At 40.9% G+C, this 21,536-nt stretch overlaps 2 protein-coding genes across 2 annotated transcripts in view; one reads left to right on the top strand and one right to left on the bottom strand.

Moving 5' to 3' along the window:
• RIOK1 (RIO kinase 1) overlaps positions 1-6,809 on the bottom strand; it is a 30,353-nt gene extending 23,544 nt beyond the window's left edge. The window contains exon 1 of the mRNA XM_063450530.1: positions 6,503-6,809. Coding sequence (XP_063306600.1) covers positions 6,503-6,531 — 29 coding nt within the window. The 5' untranslated portion in view covers positions 6,532-6,809. The remainder of the gene's footprint in view (positions 1-6,502) is intronic.
• A 307-nt stretch (positions 6,810-7,116) lies between these two features.
• RBM22 (RNA binding motif protein 22) lies at positions 7,117-19,952 on the top strand. Its single transcript, XM_063450531.1, has 11 exons — positions 7,117-7,224; positions 10,786-10,839; positions 11,885-11,914; positions 12,269-12,401; positions 12,612-12,712; positions 12,809-12,981; positions 13,508-13,708; positions 13,969-14,133; positions 16,744-16,832; positions 17,449-17,574; positions 19,273-19,952. The coding sequence occupies exons 1-11, from the start codon at positions 7,171-7,173 to the stop codon at positions 19,398-19,400; spliced, it is 1,254 nt and encodes a 417-aa protein (XP_063306601.1). The 5' UTR covers positions 7,117-7,170; the 3' UTR covers positions 19,401-19,952.
• Positions 19,953-21,536: the final 1,584 nt, after the last annotated feature.

Raw genomic sequence — 21,536 nt, forward strand, 5'->3', positions numbered from 1 at the left:
TCCACGGCGATCATGGAGACTGCCTGACATCCCAGCCAATCGCACCCATGTGTGTCATGTGATCGCGATGACACCATGATTGTCAGATTCCCTGCAAGGGAGCTGACTGGGTTGTCGGCAATTTCCCAAAACATAATATGTAAAACCATATAATTATGCTTAAAACATATACACGTAGCATAATTGTATATTGTATTAATATATACATATATATATAAAAAAAACTTAATATGCCAAATACCAGAGTATTGCAGTATGCAATGATACTTTTTTTATTAGACAAACAATATTTAAAAGAAAACTTTCAAGGGTTTTCCTCTCTTTCTTAGGTCTGAAGAAATACTGATCAATCTGAAATAGTTTAACACTTAAAACAACTGATGTTAGAGAAGGAGAGGGAGAGGGGTGAGTGGAGTGTCATAAATAGCAGAATATGTGCCTGAAAGTGAAAGGTGTAGATTGGTTGAGAATAGCCAGAAAAAGTAAATAAACACAGGAGCTTATTGACATGAAATAACATCAGTTGTTTATTTATTCGCCATTTACCCGCCCTGTGCGAAAACTCTTCACTCCGCCTAGGAGTGTAGTGTTTAAATTATTTATGAAATATATTACCAGGAAAGATACATTGAGATTTCTTTAGTTTCCAAGTATGCCCTGGCCATACATGTATAGGGGGCATTATTAAATATTTTTTTATTAACAGGGCTTTACAAATTTGTTTGGAATCTAGGAGCCGGCTAAAAAAAGTTAGCATTTCCATTTTGTTTTAACAAAGTTTAATTTTCAACGAGAAAATGCAATTATTAAAGGGACACTATAGTCACCAGAACCACTACGGCTTAATCATAGTTGTTCTGGTGTCAATAGCCTGTACACACACACACACACACACATACATACATACATACATATATATATATATATACACACACATATACATATACATATACACACACACACCACCCAATTTTTCTCATCTGTGTAGCGAAGAGCCAGCACCTCATCCTCGTGTAGAGCTAAAGAGGAGCCTCTACTGTTTTTGCCATGGTCAGGGTTTGGGGAAAACCTGTGTGTGTTTTACACACTGCCACATACTAAGGTTTGAAAACAAAATATATATTTTAAATAAATCAATACTGGTATAAAAAAAATCAACCCGTAGTTGATAACCTTTATTTAACCCCTTAAGGACGGAGGACGGTTCAGGACCGTCATCGGCATTTTTCCATTGCCGACCGATGACGGTCCTGAACCATCCTAACTTTAAGATGTACTTACCCGATCGGTGGTGCTCCCGTTGTGGGGAGACTGCCTGCAGCCCAGACAGTCTCCCCATGGCGGATTAGGACCCCTGGGGCCATGTGATTGCTCAACAGGGCGACCACATGGTCACAATAGGTGTCCATGTGTCTGCCTGCAGGGGGACTGTCTGTGTTGACAGGCAGTCTCCCTGCATGTGTAAAATCATAAAAAAAAAAATTATATATGTGTGTGTGTGTATATATATATATATATATATATATATAGACATATATTATACCTATATAATATATATATGTCATGCTAAGTGTATTTTTATATTAATATGTACATATATTAATATAAAAATACACTTATAATTAAATTATACACGTATATATATAATATATATAATAAACAATACACAAGATCCAGCGCACTCTCCTATCTACTAAACAGCAACTTCAATGTTGACAGATTTTATTAGTTTATACAAGTTTTTTTTTTTTTTAAAACACCTAATCTAGGCAAAAAAATGGGGATTTAGTTACATTATATGATCTTATGCAATGTATGATCATATAATGTAACTAAATCCCCATTTTTTTTGCCTAGATTAGGTGTTTTAAAAAAAAACTTTTATAAACTAATAAAATCTGTCAACATTGAAGTTGCTGTTTAGTAGATAGGAGAGTGCGCTGGATCTTGTGTATTGTTTATTGTATAATATGGCCCCCAGCAGCACCCCATTTAAGCATGTTTAGGTGAGTGCAACCACCCCCCCATGTTTCCTATATATATTTGGGAGTCTAGCCAACTCCTTGGTTTTGCACCCCTCCCTGTTACAGGTGCCTCATCTCAGGTCCCTATTTAGCCTTGTACTGCAGAGAGCCTCAGATGGAATTTTTTCCCAAGTAAGTGGTTAATCTCATAAGAGCAGACAGACTGTGAGAGTAGGACCTGCCAAAGATGGGGTACATTGACGTTGTGGCAGGCTTATGCAATGTATGATCATATAATGTAACTAAATCCCCATTTTTTTGCCTAGATTAGGTGTTTTTAAAAAAAAACTTTTATAACCTAATAAAATCTGTCAACATTGAAGTTGCTGTTTAGTAGATAGGAGAGTGCGCTGGATCTTGTGTATTTGTTTATTGTATAATATAATTTTCACACAATCTTGCTATTTGTGCCCACAGAATGAGAGCATGCTGGTGGGTGCAGATGGCTATTATTTCCTTGATAAATCTGAAATGCCCATGTGTAGTCAATAGTGTATTTGCATAATTTATAGAATTTAATTACAGATCGTGACCACTTTGTTGGGATATATTGTGTAAAAAGCAGTCTAACTTTAAATGTCATCAGGGATTCATCAATACAAATGTTTTGGCCTGAGATATAATTCTGGGTAAATTTCTCAGACAGGAGTTGGATAAGGGCCAGAATTCTGTACAGCTTGTCAAACAGCCGGTCAAATAGCCTGTCAAACAATGGGCCATTTCTAAGAACAGGACACCAGGCTGTGCCGCCATTGGCTGTCTGTCACCAGCATGCTGATAACAAATGCCATACTTGCAAAGAATTATCATTAGCCAGGGCAAGCTTTTAGAACTCCAGCACCAATGATGCTGACAGGGCTGCAATCAGAAATTTTGGGGCTCCTTGCACAGCTCAAGGCCTGTTTGAGAATAGGGGTTGTAGTGTGTGTTTAAGGGATTAATTATGCATGTATGCAAAATTTATGGGGTAAGAAAGAGCCTATGTTCTGTGGTGGGTAAGAGAGGGAACAGTTTTATACTTTATTTTCAATTAAAAATCCCCCCCCTCCCCCCCCCCCCCCAACATTCCCTGGTGGTCTGGGGCAGGGCCATCTTTAACGAGGGGCAAACGGGGCACTTCAGGCGGCCCAAAGCAGCTGCCCTCAAGAATTTATTTCCCTGCTATTGCCGCCAGCGAGGGGCCCACGCACTTATGGCCACCCGGTGGGCTTGATTTTAGCAGGGGCACGGTCGCGCTCTGTGGCCCTTTAACCCCTTAAGGACACATGACGTGTGTGACATGTCATGATTCCCTTTTATTCCAGAAGTTTGGTCCTTAAGGGGTTAAAAGCGCAACCGAGCCCCCTGCTTTTCGGCAGCCGCCTGGGAGGAAGTGACAGCAGCGAGTCACTTCCTCCCATAAATAGAAAAGTGGTGCGGGAGAGGGCAGAAGGAGCCACGCAGGAGGGAGGAAGAGAAGGAGGCTTTGAGGAGGGGGGCTCCTCACTCCTATCAGCCTCAGGCACCACACTGGACCCCTGGGAAGACACCCCCCCAGAAAAAGGTAGGAAACTGGAGGGTGGGTTTAAAAATGTAAATTTTACATGTATGTCTGTCTCAGTATGTCTGCCTGTGTATCAATGTGTGTTTAGTATTTAGGTCAGTATATGTGAAAGTGTGTGAGGGTCAGTATGTCTGACAGTATATGTGTCAGTGTATCTGCATGTGTGTCAAATACACATACACTGACAGACGGTATGTCTGTCAGTGTATGTGTGTGTCCGTATGTCTGTCAGTGTATATATCAGTATGTCTACCAGTGTATGTGTGTGTGTGTGTGTGTGTGTGTATGTATCTGCATGTAGTCAGTGTGTATACCTGTGTGTCTGAGCATCTGCATGTGTGTCAAGTTGTGTATCTGTTTGTCTGTATCTGCGTCAGTTTGTGCTTGTATCTGCATGTGTTTCAGTGTGTATGTACATACATCTCAGCATTGATACACCAACACTACATACAAATACACCACTGCATTCAAACTTCAACACTACATATAAACACACTCCTGCATTGAAACATCATCAACACAACACACATAGAAACATAGAATGTGACGGCAGATAAGAACCATTCGGCCCATCTAGTCTGCCCAGTTTTCTAAATACTTTCATTAGTCCCTGGCCTTATCTTATAGTTAGGATAGCCTTATGCCTATCCCACGCATGCTTAAACTCCTTTACTGTGTTAACCTCTACCACTTCAGCTGGAAGGCTATTCCATGCATCCACTACCCTCTCAGTAAAGTAATACTTCCTGATATTATTTTTAAACCTTTGTCCCTCTAATTTAAGACTATGTCCTCTTGTTGTGGTAGTTTTTCTTCTTTTAAATATAGTCTCCTCCTTTACTGTGTTGATTCCCTTTATGTATTTAAATGTTTCTATCATATCCCCCCTGTCTCGTCTTTCCTCCATGCTATACATGTTAAGATCCTTTAACCTTTCCTGGTAAGTTTTATCCTGCAATCCATGAACCAGTTTAGTAGCCCTTCTTTGAACTCTCTCCAAGGTATCAATATCCTTCTGAAGATAGGGTCTCCAGTACTGTGTACAGTACTCCAAGTGAGGTCTCACCAGTGTTCTGTACAATGGCATGAGCACTTCCCTCTTTCTACTGCTAATACCTCTCCCTATACAACCAAGCATTCTGCTAGCATTTCCTGCTGCTCTATTACATTGTCTGCCTACCTTTAAGTCATCAGAAATAATCACCCCTAAATCCCTTTCCTCAGATGTTGAGGTTAGGACTCTATCATACACCAATAATATATAAACACACCCCTACATTCAAAAACCAAGACTACACATAACTGCTTGCATTCAAACACACCCATACAGTCCATACAAAAACATGCTTACATTCAAACACACCAATATGGCTCAGTGCTAAGTACAACCTTGCAAGCATGGTAAAATGGTATAGCCCCAGCCGTCAAAGCATTGTTGGAGTTGCACGATAGATAGGGATCTACCTTCTGGACACCCTTCCAATTGGGGGGCCCAGAAAAATTCTTGCACCAGGGCTTTTTCTACTCTAGTTGGTCACTGCGTTGGGGTAGAGGGCTTGATTGCATGCCAGGGAGTGAGGGGGAGGTGGCAGGGTGCCCAAGCAAATGCTTGCCCAAAGTCCAAGCAAGATTAAAGACGGCCCTGGTCTGGGGGTACTCTAGAGACTCTTCTCTCGAGCCCCGATACTGTGTGGAATCAGACCATTGCAGTGAAATCCCACAGAAATGCTCTGACCACCAGTGCTTGCATAAGGGAGGACTTGGCAGAGGGGAGAGCTGAGTGTCTCATACACATTCTTAAAGGGATTATATAGTGCCAGGGGTTAAACACTTACTCTCCTTCCTCTTCCGATGTCATCCGCCGAATGCACATGCGCGGCAAGAGCCATGTGCGCATTTAATCAGTCCATAGGAAAGCATTTCTCAGTGCTTTGATATGGAAGGCAGCGTCTTCGCACTGTCAAAATCACAGTGAGAAGCGCCTCTAGCAGTTTCTGTGAAACTGCTGTTTACAGCTGAAGGGTTAACCCTAGATGGACCTGGCACCCAGACCACTTCATTAAGCTGAAGTGGTCTGGGTGCCTATAGTGGTCCTTTAACCCCTTAAGGACACGACTTGTGTGACATGTCATAATTCCCTTTTATTCCAGGAGTTTGGTCCTTAAGGGGTTAAGAATTCCAGAGTTTGGTAAACTCCTGTAAGTGCCTATCTTACTAGTACAATGTAAACATTGCAGTTTCTCAAAAGCTGAAATGTTTTACATTACAGGATTATGGGGGACAGGGACATATGTAGGCGGTTCCTCTCCCCTACAGGCAGCCCTTAGGGCATGCACACTACCTCCCAATGAGAAAATCAGTGAGTTGTTAATCAGTATAACGTATTCAGCAATCATGCATAATTACGGCAAGATTATAAAAGATTTATGGTGTAAGTGGACCACTCTTCAGAATGCTCCCATCATTTTCAACTGGTAGAGGTGTGCCTGACAATCAGGAAATTCCAGACAGCAGTACACCCACACAGCACTTCTGGAAAGTTTAGATTTAGTTAATGGAGCCCATGTGTGGCTCTAGGATTTGATGGGAAGATTAAACTAGATCAGTATGTCGGCTAACAGCTCACTGAAACACAGTATTGGATTGCGCTTTCTGGGGGACTCGGTGTAGACACTATAACCCATCTCTCCCACACGGCTTCCATACAATACACAGAGCGCGGCAGTCACACGGTCTGAGCCGGGATAACAATGAACTCTAACCCGGGCAGCAGGCTTACTCCAGAGCCCGGCTGCGGCCTAGCCTGTGCATTATATCACACAGACTGCCACCTCTAAAGAGAATAACCGGACAATCCACCCAGGCCCGAGTCTCACAACCCTCAGCCAGCCAGGCCGCCCCACACAGCCAGCACAGCGCGGCCCGGACTGCTCACCTCTCCATGTGTGCCGGGGGGGCCGCCATCTTGTGATGTTATGGAGTCAGCACGCCCCCTGTGGGTGGGAGTCCGGCACACAGACCGGCTATCCGTCACGGACTGCTACTCCCATCAGTCTGAAGGGGTGTGAGAGCCCCATGATAATGCTGCAGGCTATTAATGGCCCAGCCGGACAGACACCATGCATTGCTCCACCCTCTGGCACCAAACACACTGTCTGCCCGGGATATTCACTAAAGTGAGAATTTAAAGTGAATTTCGGGTGTAATTCGACAGCAGCCGAACTGGAAGCACTGTCCTAGCCCGCTCTGTGTTCACTTTGGGCACTGCCTCCTTCACTGCGATATTCACTCCGAATTATCACTTTATTGAATAGGAGCAGCACTGCCCCTCACTCGCCACCAGAGAGCGCTGCAGCCAAACTGCGCACCGCGCATGCGCCACAGAGCGCTGCACCCAAACCGCGCACTGCGCATGCGCCACCAGAGAGCTGCAGCCTTTGGAAACCGCGCACTGCGCATGTGCCAGGCTGTTCCGCCCTGCCCCCCCCCCGTGCGCGGTGACGCGCTCGCTGTGGGCGGCCTCTCTTCCTCATTACGCTTTGCGGCTGCGCAGTGCTGCGGCTCCCCGGACTGTGCAGCTTCCTGGCGGCCGACTGAGTCACAATGGCGACCTCACTGGGCTCCAACACCTACAACCGGCAGAACTGGGAGGATGCGGTGAGTGTACCGGCGGCGGGCACCCGGGGGCGGCCTGTGGCAAGGTTTAATCATCGATTCCGTGCGACATTCCCGCCATTAGGGCAGCCAGGCCTTCACCGCCCCGGGGAGACCGGGCCCAGCATACCGGGAGTGAGAGCAACACATGGACACACCGCTCACACTAAACCCTGCATGGCCCTTATTGGCCCTTATTGGGAGAGTGTGTGTGTGTACAGAGAGAGCCTTTATCCCTGGTGTATCACTCCACCCATAGAGCTGACACTCTATAAACTCGTTATATTAGCGGAACATGTTGGATGCCTTGTGCACAGTATGAACTAAATGTCCATTTCCCATCCCTCATGGAGCATGCTCTGTATATCTGGCATGGCTTTATCCATACTGTGTAATGGAGCTGGGCTGGTACATTGCTATATAGCAGGGCAGAATATTGTGCTTTGTTGTAAACTAGTTTACTGATCAGAAAGTAATTTTGCTTTTGTTGTTATGTCTAATTAGGGTTACCAGATCACTGCATTTGCTGAAAACTCATATATCCTGCTTTTGGCTGGGACACGTAGGAAAGTGCTCCATGCCCGGAATTAGATGTTACATGACTAATTACTGTTGTCCTTTGTGATCATCTCCATTATTTACTTCACATAAGAGGGACCTTTATTTCCACATACTTTAGGTTAGAACTTTCAAGCTTGCCTCAACAGGATAAGACCACTATAGGCACCCAGACCACTTCAGCTCAATGAAGTGGTCTGGGTGCCAGGTTCCCCTAGTTTTAAACTGCTATGTGTACACTGCACTGGGTGAATCCAGCCTCTAGTGGCTGTCTCTCTGACATCCACTAGAGGTGCTTCCGCAGTTTACACTGAGTAAATCACACTTATTTGATGCTGGACGTCCTCATGGACCTCCAGCGTCAAAAAAGATCCCCATAGGAAAGCATTGAGTAATGCTTTCCTATGGGTAGGTTTAAATGCGCGTTTGGTTCCACTCGGGAGCTGACATCGACTGAGGAGGAGGAGGAGAGGTCACCAGTGCCGAGGTATGCAAATAAATGGTTAATTAACCATTTATTCACTGCGGAACGGGGCTCTAGTCACCATTTAGGTGACTAGGGCTTTATTGCAATAGGAATACATATTTGTATTCCGAACGCTATAGTGAACCTTTAAGTTTAAATAAAACCTATTTTTGTTAGAAATATATATGTAAGATGTAAGGCATATTAAATGAGTACTCTAGCTCAAAATTGTAGTGATTATTGCACAAGGAGTAATCGTGTGCCTTCCTGTGTTTCTTGTCAATCAGTTTTCATGTTATTTATTGAGAGCTGCTAAGTTTGACAGAGAATAGCAATGTATCCCAAACACTCTTTGCATCATAATCATTAGTGCATTGCAGTGGTTACAGGTGAAAGAATAAGACTGGTGGACCCCAGAGACTTTTTGCACCATCACAATTACAATATGTACAATGTACATGTGGCTTCCAAAACTCAAACTAGCACTGGGTAAGCAGTGGTCTTCTAGAAACTGTATGCTAATAAAAACACATTGGTGATCTGAACTAGTACTTTAGAATATGGTTCATATATCCAGTCTACGAGGTATTGCAACAGTTTCTTTCATCATTCTTAAATGAAAATCCTGTGCGTTCTACACAAACCTACTGCACACCTTTATAGAGTAAAACAAATAAGTCTTGTTTAATGAAGAGAAGAAAAAAAATCTAATTTGATATATTCACACAATAATATACAAATCACAGAAACCAGATTAATGAATGGATCAATGTAAATCAGCTATATACAGAAGACTTGATCTCATAATACTGAATTAATATTTGGGACACACAACAAAAACAGCAAAGTCCTTGATAGGCTACTAATGCCGAAACATGGTTTTGGTGTCCCTTGGTCACAGTGATAAGGTAAAACACTGTTTTATATTAGTATAATATATTCTGTATTATATTAGTTCTACTGCTTTTCCAACTTTTTGCACAACACCCAAAGATGGTGTACGTCAGGGCTTGACTAATTTGGTTTCAGTAGGGGAGCCAGCTAAAAAAACTTGCTAGTTATTTTTATTTCCCCAACGACCAAAAAATCTATTATTAAAAAGAACACTATAGTCACCAGAACTACTACAGCTTAATGTAGTGGCTCTGGTGTCTATAGATTGTCCCTGCAGGCTTTTCAACGTAAACTGTCTTTTCAAAGAAAAGACGGTGTTTATGTTGCTGCCTAGTAACACCTCTAGCGGTAGTCACTCAAACAGCCACTAATGTGTCTCCTATCTCAGTGCTACACAATGTGCAGCACCTACAGTCACCGTATCCACGCTCTGCAAAGAGGCCCTGAACTTTCCACATAGAAATGCATTGAATTATTGCATCTCAATGAGCAGATGCTGATTGCTAATTGATAATCTCAGCAATGGAGTCAGGTTAGCTGTGGCAAGACTGGCACAGCTTTGGGGGAAAAAAGGTGAGGGATAACACCATTCCCATGAATCAGAGGTGGCTGGCGACCTCAGCATACACATACACTCATAGACAGTTGCACACACTGACAGAAACACACATACACTGACGCACAGACCTACTCTCACACACTCACAAAGTATTTATTTGATACACTCAAATAGTTACACACAGAAATTAAAAATAACAAATACATATTTTTTAGCAACTCTCCTGTTTCTTACCTTTGGCCTCCCTGGGGGCCTGTGGCACTGGGCTGCAGCAAGTGACATTAGGTTTGTAGGGGTTGCCTGTGGCTGATCGGAGTAGGCTTCCACAGTTCCTGAACACCTCCTCCTTTTTCTCCAGCCTTGTGCAGATCTCTGTGCGTCGGGAGGAAGTGGCGGGAACTGTAAATACTTCCTCCCGGCGTTGAGGCCTCGCAAAGGATTGGGCGGGCAGCTGGCGCTGCAGAATGGGATGGGCTGGAGGCCGGCTCTGTGGAATAGGGCGGGCGGCAAGCAGAACAGTCTTTACCTGGCTTGCAATTCCCCTGCGGGATTGTGACCGGAAGCGGGAACGGACCAACCAATTCCAGACATCAGGACAAAATTCTTGGTCTCCATGGCAACCTGGCGCCTGGGTTTTGTCAAGCCCTGCTGCACGTTTTGGATGCCACGTACATGTACTAATTATTGTCTCTTCAAAACCATATCAATTTGTATGATTTTGGACAGTGACGTTTGAAAATGCTATGTTAGATATTTTGTTTTGTCAGTTGCTTTATTCTTTTAAAAATGAGCTATATAAATGAGGTTATCATAGAAACAAAAGATTTTGATATTTGCATTTTTTAGAATTATAGATGTGTGCCCTTTTTTTTTTTTCCATTTGAAATAGTTTTATTTTATGGGTGTTCTTGTAACAGTCTAGTGACTATTAAAATACATAAGGCAGTTGGTGATATTAAAGCAGTACTGTCACTTTTGCATTAAAGATAAGATATGTTTTTATAAAAAACTTGCAAAGATTGTTTAAATATAAAAGTAAGCATGTGCATTATTGTAATATAACTTGTGTGTTTTATTTTTAATACAGGATTTTCCAATTTTGTGTCAGACATGTTTGGGGGAAAATCCATATATTAGGATGGTAAGTCTTTTTATTTTATCCATACTAAATGATACCTGGCATGTTTTTGATGTTCGCATAAATGTGTTTATTTAAGAAATGTGCTCAATTTCCAGTTTTGGTATGGTAAAGTAACTTCTTTAATCTTAAAGTGTGAGATATTACAAAATTATTTTTCAAGTTCTACATAGATTTTCAACTGTGAATGGCCTTATATGGTTCGCTTTTACTGCTATATAATATTACACATATTTGTATGCTGTGATATCTCACAAGTACAACGATGTCCTCCATGTACAGGTTGTGTGCTGTTTTGGAAAATTACAGGAATAATTGTAGGGCATGCCCATTTCAGTCTGATCATCAAGCCTGATACCATAGTAAAGCATTGGGAGACCATTGCTATAGGCGACAAAATTCTCCTCATTGAGCTGTATTAAATCAATGCATCTCTATGAGCAACGTACCCAGGAAGCGCCTCTAGCGGCCGTCTGAGTGACTTCAACTAGAGGTGTTACTAGGCGGTAACATTCTCTGAAAAGGAAGTGTTAACATTAAAAGGCCTGCAGGGACAGGCTGTAGACACCAGGAGAGCTGGTAGTTGTTCTGGTAACTATAGTGTCCCTTTAACAATCACTGTTGTGATGTGTTTTATTTTAAAAAGACAATCCAGGCTTAAACTAAGCACTCACTCACTCTATCTTATTTTTATTATTTATATACTTAAATCGTATGTTTATATACAATAATGCCATGGTACAAACCTCTGGTTATACTATAAATAATAACAGATGAAGCACACTCTGTGGACTATAAATGTAAGAAATCACTTTATTTTATTACATACAAAAGATAAATGGCAGATGAAGCACACTCAAAGACAGCACACATTTAGGTGCATAGCTACAAGATTCATTGACATTTTTTTTTTTTTTTGGTGCCCAGAGTGTCTCTCTAAGAACTATGTAGAGAATCTAGATTACATTATGAGGTTCTCTATCTCTCTAATGAAAGACATGTTTATGTGTTGCATGGAAGAGTAACATGTATTTCTGCTTGTTTACAGACAAAAGAAAAATATGGCAAAGAGTGCAAGGTAAGTGAATTCATGATTGGGATTGTGCGGATGAACAGAAAAGGGGGAATATGCATAAATATGTAGTTAGTCTTTAAACATAAATGGGCAAAGTAACTGGCTTGAACCCTTTTTAATAATATCACACAGAAGTAGGATGCATATGCCAAGGACAGCTGGCACATTACAAATATGAACTGCAAATAGAAGTGCTGCCTGGGATTATTGCTTTGTTCCTGTAAGCAAGTGACAATATATACTAACTGAAGTGGACTAATTTTTTTTTTTTTTTTTTTGCCTGTTTGGCAAGTATATTAGATGTATGGGGAACATTATATGCAGAATGTAATTCCTAATGTCATGCTTTCTTTTCAGATTTGTGCTCGTCCATTTACAGTGTTCCGCTGGTGTCCTGGTGTACGTATGCGCTTCAAGAAGACAGAGGTGTGCCAGACTTGTAGTAAGCTGAAGAATGTCTGCCAGACCTGTCTTCTGGATTTAGAATATGGTGAGTGGAGCCTTTCATTGTTATTGCGTGCTTTACTTAATGTTATGATCCACAATAATCATTGAATGCAGTGAAAAATAGGTAATGTCAAGCAAATATCACTGTTGAAAGTCCCCGTTACTATAGTGGTTTTAGGTTTAAAAAAAAAAAAGAGCTCAATCTCCTGTAGTAGACCAAGTGTATAAAGCTACCTTTTATTGTTTTGTTTAGGATTGCCTATTCAAGTGCGAGATGCCGGTGTGTCCCTTAAGGATGACATGCCAAGATCGGATGTAAATAAAGAATATTACACACAGAATATGGAGCGAGAGGTGAGTTGCCAAGTTTTTGTTTTTTTGTTTACTGTTTTTTAACTTGTGTAGTAAAAAACCTATCCCGCAATCAAAAAACATATTTTTTTATTACAGATTGGAAACTCTGATGGAACGCGTGCAGTTGGTGCTCTTGGCAAAGCCACATCTAGCAGTGACATGCTGCTAAAACTTGCTCGTACCACTCCTTACTACAAGCGTAACCGGCCACACATTTGTTCTTTCTGGGTGAAAGGAGAGTGCAAAAGAGGGGAGGAATGTCCGTACAGGTAATAATCTTAACCAGGAATGGTATGACAATTAAAGCTGAATATGTAGAACAGTTAGCAAACAACAGTTGTGTGCATCTTGTAATTACAGTGCTTGGTGAAGGTGCTGACCTACACTTAAGAGTATGACTCTTGGCATACATTTGACCTTTCACTGTCAGCTTCAAGCTACTTGCAATATCTGTAATTATGCAAACCAAAATTGTATTCTACATTTCACATCAATAACATGTTCACAACTTACTGCAGGTGTGCTGCTGTACTTCAGATGTTACATTTCTTACATGTGTGTCAGAAGATCCTAGTGATGACTCTTTGCAAGAGACTTTTGTAATACAAGTGCCATCTAATTACAAATTATATTGCAAGCTTAGAACTTATGATGGTAATGCAACACAAAACACACAGTATGACAAGTCCTAAGATTTTTGTTTTATTTAAATCGCTGCGTTCTTTTCAGTTGGACATGTACGTCTTGTGTTCTGTTTTTGTTATTCATTCATGGACTTTTTTTTTTTTTTTAAAGGCATGAAAAGCCTACTGATCCAGATGACCCCCTGGCAGATCAGAATATTAAAGACCGTTACTATGGTATCAATGATCCTGTGGCAGACAAGCTCTTAAAAAGAGCATCCACTATGCCTCGTCTGGACCCTCCCGAAGACAAGAGCATTACAACGTTATATGTTGGAGGGTTGGGTGACACAATAAATGAGGCAGAGCTCAGGTAAGCTTATAACTAAATTTACAATTTGTGTTGTAGCCTTGAGTCAATGCTATGAAATAGAACAAAGACTTATTTTGGAGAAGGGGATCACTACACATGATTTTCTAGATTATTTTTTATAACTGGTGTGAGAGCTCAGCCAGTTGTTGCAGCATCTGTATATGGTGTTCACAAATGACTGCAACTTCCTGCCCTCTTGAGTAGAAAAGTATGATGTAGCTGATTTTCTTTATTAATTACATTTGTTCTTATTTCAACAGGAGTCACTTCTACCAGTTTGGTGAAATACGAACGATTACAGTTGTTCAGAGACAGCAATGCGCCTTCATTCAGTTTGCAACCAGACAAGCATCTGAGATGGCAGCAGAAAAGTCTTTCAACAAATTAATTGTTAATGGAAGAAGGCTTAATGTCAAATGGGGAAGGTAAGATGAATTTCAATGTAACCACTGACACAGCATATCATGAAAGCAGGTTTATGGCCTTCTGATATTTTTATAAAATGTTTTGCTCTGAATTAAAACACTATTAACGATCTGAGAAATGAACACAAAAGCTAGAATGGACAGACTAGTCTGGCCTGATGGAGTGGGAAAAAATGGATAGTTAACAGAGGTTTGTTCTGTGGGGTTCTACCCCGTAAAATAATGGGCTATCACACAGATGATCTCTACTAGTAAAAATAAGCCCACAGAAAATAAATGTATACAAATAGGAATGAGACACGTACTAGGATGTCGTGAGATTGTTTGAAACAGTATATTTATCACTTAGTTGTTAAGGACAAAAATACCAATTATTGGTCAACACAAAACTAATGTGCAAATAGTGCAAAGAACTTACATATATTTCTGAAAGTGCAAATAGAGCACCTTGGGCTAGATCTGTACGTCTCAAAAATGGTGCCCCCCCCCTACTGATGTACACAGGTAAATAAAAACAAAGACAACAGGCAGAAATCAGAAATGATTGGAGAAAACGAGGGGCCTGCTGACTAAGCAGTGAGTTGTTATAAGGATTATTGCAACAAAAAATCCACCCGTATAAAGTCTGAGAGATAGTACTATTAAAAGTGGAGTTATCAGTAAAGAGGTACAATTCAGCAAAGTCTATTAGCAATAATGTTACAGCTAACAAAATACACTACGGTTGTAGAGGAGTAACAGTGGCTTTGTTGTATCTAGAGCTGCTATACTATAACTAAAATATGGTATGAGATCTGGTACGGAAATTTCTGGTTTCCCAAAGTGTAATGGTATGAAAATCACTATTGGATCACATATACAGATCTATAGTGATAGGATCTTCTCTGTGATCTGCAATATAGAATGAACAGCCCTAGTGCTCTCCATTTAAAATATAGAAATTTATTGAAAGCAAGATAAAATACTCACAAAAGTGGAGTGGAGCAAATAGATGGGTCCTTTGGAATCCACAGGATAGAGTGGTCGCTGGTGGTATAGTGGTAAACCTCCCTCTGGCCGTCTGGGAGGTCTCGATGTTATGGAAGAGATGAATTACCCTTCGCGTTTGTTTCCCCCCGACCTGCGTTCCACTGGGACCCAGTATCTTGATGCTCGTGCGGCAACTGCCGTAAAGCCTTACGCGTTTCGTGACTCGGCAGGGTCACTTCATCAGAGCCTGGTGTCTACCACTATACCGCCAGCTATCAATCGGTCCTGTGAATACCTAAGGACCCTATATTTGCTCCACTCCACTGCACTTTTGTGAGTGTATTTTATCTTGCTTTCAATAAATGTCTATATTTTAAATGGAGAGCACTATGGCTGTTCATTCTATATTGCAGATCAGAGAAGATCCTATCACTATAGATCTGTATCTGTGATCCAATAGTGATTTTCATACCATTACACTTTGGGAAACCAGAAATTTCCGTACCAGATCACATACCATATTTTGGTTATAGTATAGCAGCTCTAGATACAATACAGCCACTGTTACTCCTCTATAACCGTAGTGTATTTTGTTAGCTGTAACATTATTGCTAATAGGCTTTGAATTGTACCTCTTTACTGGATAATATTCATTATAACACTCCACTTTTAATAGTACTATTTCTCAGTCTTTATGTGGGTGGATTTTTTTTATTTTTATTTTTTTTACTGCAATAATCCTTTTACCAACTCACTGCTTAGTCAGCAGGCCCCTCATTTTCTCCCTTTTTTCTGAATTCTGCCTGTTGTCTTTGTTTTTATTTACCTGTGTACATCAGTAGGAGGAGCACCATTTTTGAGACGTACAGATCTAGCCCAAGGTGCTCTATTTGCACTTTCAGAAATATATGTAAGTTCTTTGCACTATTTGCACATTAGTTTTGTGTTCCCCAATAATTGGTATTTTTGTCCTTAACAACTAAGTGATATACTGTTTCCATCAATCTCACAGGCGACATCATAGTATGTGTAGGATTTCTCATTCCTATTTGAATACTATTACCGATCTATTTGGATTATTTATTCCTTATGAAACCTCTGCCCTCATGCAATGTAATAATCATACATTTAGAATAACCTGTCACTCATGTAGTATCTTATAGATTACGTATGTGTACTTACAGTATTAATGTAGTTTTTAACATTATTCCTTAAGACAAACTGTGTATAAATCTAGTTTTGGCCCACTGTGGAGGATTACTTTAGAGTTGCATTTTTTTCCCCTGTGTTAGTAGTACACCAACTGAAATCATTAATCTTGTTTGCTAATGCTAATGTTTCCAAAACCTATAATTGCTGCTATGTTGTGGCACAGTACATAACAATTCAAAGAAGTGTACACCTTTTGGGTCACCATCTCCTCTATAGGTTCTACAACATCTTTATAAGAGGAGTATTAGTCTTGACAAAGATCCAACAAGGGCTGAACCATTGCCCAATAACTCATGGTGATTGAGAAAAGCAAAAGGTTCCTGATTTATACTACGCGGTTGGCAAAGAATTCCTTTTGATTTGCCGCCAAATGTTTGTATATTTTTGGTTCTGCTAGTAACTAATGTGGTATGTTTTTGTTTTCCGCAGGTCTCAGGCAGCCCGAGGGAAAGAAAGAGAGCGGGAAGGCACCAGTGATTCTGGACTGAAACTGGAGCCTGTCCCTGGTCTTCCTGGAGGTTAGTTTTATTGCTGTCCTTATTACTTTGAATAAGATATTCTTGATATTTCTGCATTAAATATATTTGGCTTGTGCATATATTTTATCAGACTAGTGCCGCGTGTCTCTTAAATCATTTGTTCGTTGCAAGGGAATACATATGTAGAGTATCCACTCTTGCTACCTGATGTCATGAAACATGCGCTAAAAGAACAAGGAATACCTCTTCCCTGGGCCTAATTACCAAAATTGCAGTGTTGCATAATGTCAGATGCAGTCAGTTATTCCTCAGCAGCACCTGACTTCTGATGCTTTGTGACAAAAGCTATGAGACACTGTTGGGGCCCTTATCTTGGCATAGTGCTTACAGTGCAGGTCGACGGGTAAAACATTTTCTATCTCTCTTGATATAGTTATTCCACAATAGACATATTGTAAAATTTGCATCTAATGAAGGCAACTTATTAAATGCAAACATTTTACGAGAAAATTTATATAGACCCTGAAGCTTTCACTTGCTGTGGATTTAGAACATTTCGTAGTGTCGTATTTAAATTAGCCTAGTGCATTTTTGGACACGCCATATTTTCTTGCACAATAATTGACATTCATATGTTTTCCTTTTGTTTTTGCAGTTTTACCTCCCCCACCTACAGAAGAGGAATCATCTGCTAACTACTTCAATCTCCCGCCTAATGGTTCAACGACTTTGGTTAATATAGCCTTGCCTCCTCCACCTGGAATTAGTGGCCCACCTCCAGGTAATTTCAAAATTCTAATGTCACTTAAGGCAGGGCTTGACAAATTTGTTTGGAATATAGGAGCCAGCTAAAAAAAAGTTAAAAGCCAGTAATTTTCAACGAGAGTGCAATTCTTAAAGGGACACTATAGTCACCAGAACCACTACAGCTTGATGTAGTTGTTCTGGTGTATTTAGCCTTTCCCTGCAGGCGTTTCAGTGTAAACACTGCCTTTTCCGCGAAAATGTACAGTTTACATTGCTACTTAGTAACACCTCTAGTGACAGTCACTAAGATGGCCACTAGAGAGTCCTGGGTCACTACTGCACCACGTGCAGAACCCAGGTTCAGTGTCTCCAAGCTCTGCATGGAGGCGCTGAATGTTCCTCATAAAGATTGATTAATGTAATGCATCTCTATGAGGAGATGCGGATTGGTACATTTGCTGCGCATGCACAAAATCCTCCCAATGCTTTCCTAAGGAAAAGCATTGCCTTAGCTGAGATCATAAAGATTGATCATCTCAGCCATGGCAAAACTGGCACGGCGTGGGAAAATGGGAAGAACACCTTCCTCATGCGGTCGGAGGGAGCAGGTACCTAAACGCGCGCTCTCTCACACACACTCTGACAGGCTCACATAAACACTCTTAAGCTGACAACAGGCTTGCACGCATACACAAACTCGCATGCACAAGCACACACACACATTTTTGTTTTAATTGAAACCCACTCAGCCTCCCTACCTTTGGGAGTGCTGAGCGTGTCTTTCCTGGGGTCCAGTGGGGCTGCTCTCTTCCTGTGTGCGAAGGAGCAGTACTCTGCCTGTTGCTCCCTCCTGCTCTGTAATGATGCCAGGGGCGGAATGACATCATATTGCGTCTCCTGACATCATTAGACAGCGTGAGGGAGCAGAGAGGAGCTACAGGCAGTGTAATGCTCCCGCGGGCGGACGGCTACCTCAAATATACCCCATGACGGCTGCTGTCAAAGCTCCCTCCCACAACAACTAGAGAGCTGGCAAATCACAGACGCCAGGGCGAAATTTCTAGTCGCCCTGGCGATCTTGCGCCTGCGATTTGTCGAGCCCTGGCTTAAGGTAATACGTCCTCTTACTTGTTGACATTTCAGGTGGTGAGAGGAACATTTCCCTTATTGTGCTGACATTTTTCTGGTCAGGTCTGGCCGAGCACAAAATGGGAAATCCCCAAGATATCCTTTATAGATCTTTTTATACATGTGTAATAATGTTATAGGGTGGTGAAGGCCTACTTTGTTATAACATTCATAACCTTGTAGGGAGGATAACACCATGGATGATTTTATCTATCTGTATGTATTTTTGTTGTTGTTGCTTTCTATGGATGAATTGTATCGGGTACAGAGAATATTTGAGACTTTCAGCACCATTTCAAAACTCAATAACCTATGTTGTTTTACTGTTTATTTTTTCTACTGGTACCAACATCTTTGTATTCAACCTCTACTTAAGTAGGAACAGTTAGAAAGTCATCCATACACAAGGCATTTTCTACACTTGTTTTCAATAGATCTTTACAATCGTGCATGTGTGCAATTCTGATACAATATACAAAGCAAGTCTTGTCTTCCATATTAATGCAATATGAAGTAGGTTTTAAAGGTTTTATTTTTTGTTTTTTATTGTACATATTTGATATGTGTTGCTTCATAATTTTTTTTTTTTTTTTTTTTTTTTTAGGATATGGCCCACATATGTTTCCTTCCATGGCTCCACCACCTTTTCTACGTGCCCCAGGGCACATCCACTATCCGTCTCAAGATCCTCAAAGGATGGGAGCACATTCTGGCAGACATAGTAGTGCTTGACTTTAGGATATACTTAACCCCAATCAAGCAGAATGGTGTTTGAATGTGCATACTCTCATTTTAAGCAAAAGACTTTGTTTTATCTTCACAAAGGCCACAGTTTGCCAATGTATTGCAGTTCCTAATGGTAGCAAAATGTTGCCTAAAACAGTGGACAATGACTTATAAACAGTCCTATAATACGGAACAGAAATCAGTCTTCTGACTACATTTTATACCGGCTTGATTAGTGGGTTTGTTTGGGGGGTTTTTGTTTTGTTTTTTTCTTTTTGTTATGAAAACACTGTCATCTCCATATTGTGAGAAAAATAAAAAAAAATCATTCAATTCAACCGTGTATATTAAGATTCCATTCCACAGCCTGGACTAATTTTGTTAAACTACGTTACAAAAGCCCGAACTTATGGACCTGGACTTATATTTTTAGGATTATTTTTTTTGTCTGCTAAATGTTTATTTCTTGTTCACAACAATATGAACAGGTGTAAAGCTAAAATCGGCAAGTTCTTGTATTGTCTATGTCCACAGAAATATAAAACTTAATTTGCCTTAGTTTTGCGACTGTCTGGTGATTTGTTTTTTTTTTACTTTGATTTTGCTTTACTTTTTTTATATTGTTTAAATTTATAATGGCTTTTGTGAAAGCCTTGATTATGTTTCATTATAGAGAAATATTCTATTTGCAATGATGTTTGTAATATTTATTCAAAGAAGAACCCTAGAAGTGTAAATCCATTATGCTCTCTGTTAGAAAATCCCTCTATTATTATTGTTATTTATATAGCACCAACTTATACCGCAGCACTTTACATTATTATATTAAGGGAATAAGTTAGGCAAACCATTTTAATGACACTTTTTTCAGATGCGTGTCCATTATCGTGGATACTTAAAGGAGCACTATAGGGCAATAAGGTCTCCTCCCCCCACCACCCACCCCCGACCCCTTTAGCCACTGACCTTTCTCCAGCGCCGGGCTCCCTCTGTGCTGAGGAACTCTCCACCCCCTGCCGACATCAGATCCGCATGCGCATTCAAACAGCTTATATGAAAGCATTACTCAATGCTTTCCTATGGACATCCAGCATCTTCTCACGGATTTTGGGAAAATCTTTCCTTTACTACAGTCTGCTGGTGCTGGCTCTGCCCCTGATCTTCCTCCTTGGCTGACCTCATCCAAAATGATGATTTCTGACAATCAATGCTTTACCCTAGGAAATCATTGGATTAGCCAAGATTGGAAATTCTGATTATCTCAGCCAAGGAGGCGGGCTGGGGGCAGAGTCAAACATCGCCCTGGCCAATTAGCATCTGCTGAGTTGCATTGAATTAATGCGTCTCTATGAGGAAAGTTCATTGTCTCCATGCAGAGGTTGGAGACACTGAGTATCATTGCTGCACACTGCAGCACTACCCCAGGAAAGCACCGCTAGTAGCCATCTGAGTGGCGGCCAGTGGAGGAATCACGAAGCTGTTATGTAAATACTGCATTTTCTCTGAAAAAGGTCTGCAGGGACTGACGAAACTCACGGAAACAATTGCATTAAGCTGTAGTTGTTCTGGTGACTATAGTGTACCTTTAAATAGACACTTTGTAGACATTAAAACCTTTCATCTCATTGTTAAAGTTACATGGACATAGTGCCTGGCATCCTCTGGCGCTGTCCCTCCATATAATGTTAAACAATTTTCAAGCAATTGAACATTAAATAAGAGTCCATGGCCTCCCACAGCCTGGTGCCTACTGGAGATATAATATTTACATTATTCCTTCTAAAACATGCCATTTGATACCAGCTCGGTGCTTTGATGGGTTGAAAGTTGCTAGTTGACATGCTCAGCTAATGGCAGCTGCTCGGGCTAATGCTTCCTCATTAGTCCAAGCAGCTCAGGGGGGATGGGCTATTTAGGACTGTCCTTTAGTATTCAACCATTATAAAATGTTCGAACACTAAATAGGATAGTGCCAGGGACCTCCCTACACTAGAACCACTTCAATTAGATGAAAAAATTAGTGTCCTTTTAACACATTTGTATTATTTCCTCATATCTGTCAATGCTTGTAATTGTATGTAAAATACATACATGTATCTAGCTAAACATACCCACACAGTGTTTAATTACAGGGTAATTAAT

The sequence above is a fragment of the Pelobates fuscus genome, chromosome 4 (assembly GCF_036172605.1).
Source record: "Pelobates fuscus isolate aPelFus1 chromosome 4, aPelFus1.pri, whole genome shotgun sequence".
NCBI lineage: Eukaryota > Metazoa > Chordata > Amphibia > Anura > Pelobatidae > Pelobates > Pelobates fuscus.

What these genes read in the sequence shown, in the direction of transcription:
- RBM22 (XM_063450531.1), top strand. Translation starts at nt 7,171, where the DNA reads ATGGCGACCTCACTGGGCTCCAACACCTACAACCGGCAGAACTGGGAG. An exon ending in ATAAATGAGGCAGAGCTCAG is followed by an intron (nt 13,709 to 13,968) that starts GTAAGCTTATAA and finishes TTATTTCAACAG; the next exon opens with GAGTCACTTCTACCAGTTTG. An exon ending in AATTAGTGGCCCACCTCCAG is followed by an intron (nt 17,575 to 19,272) that starts GTAATTTCAAAA and finishes TTTTTTTTTTAG; the next exon opens with GATATGGCCCACATATGTTT.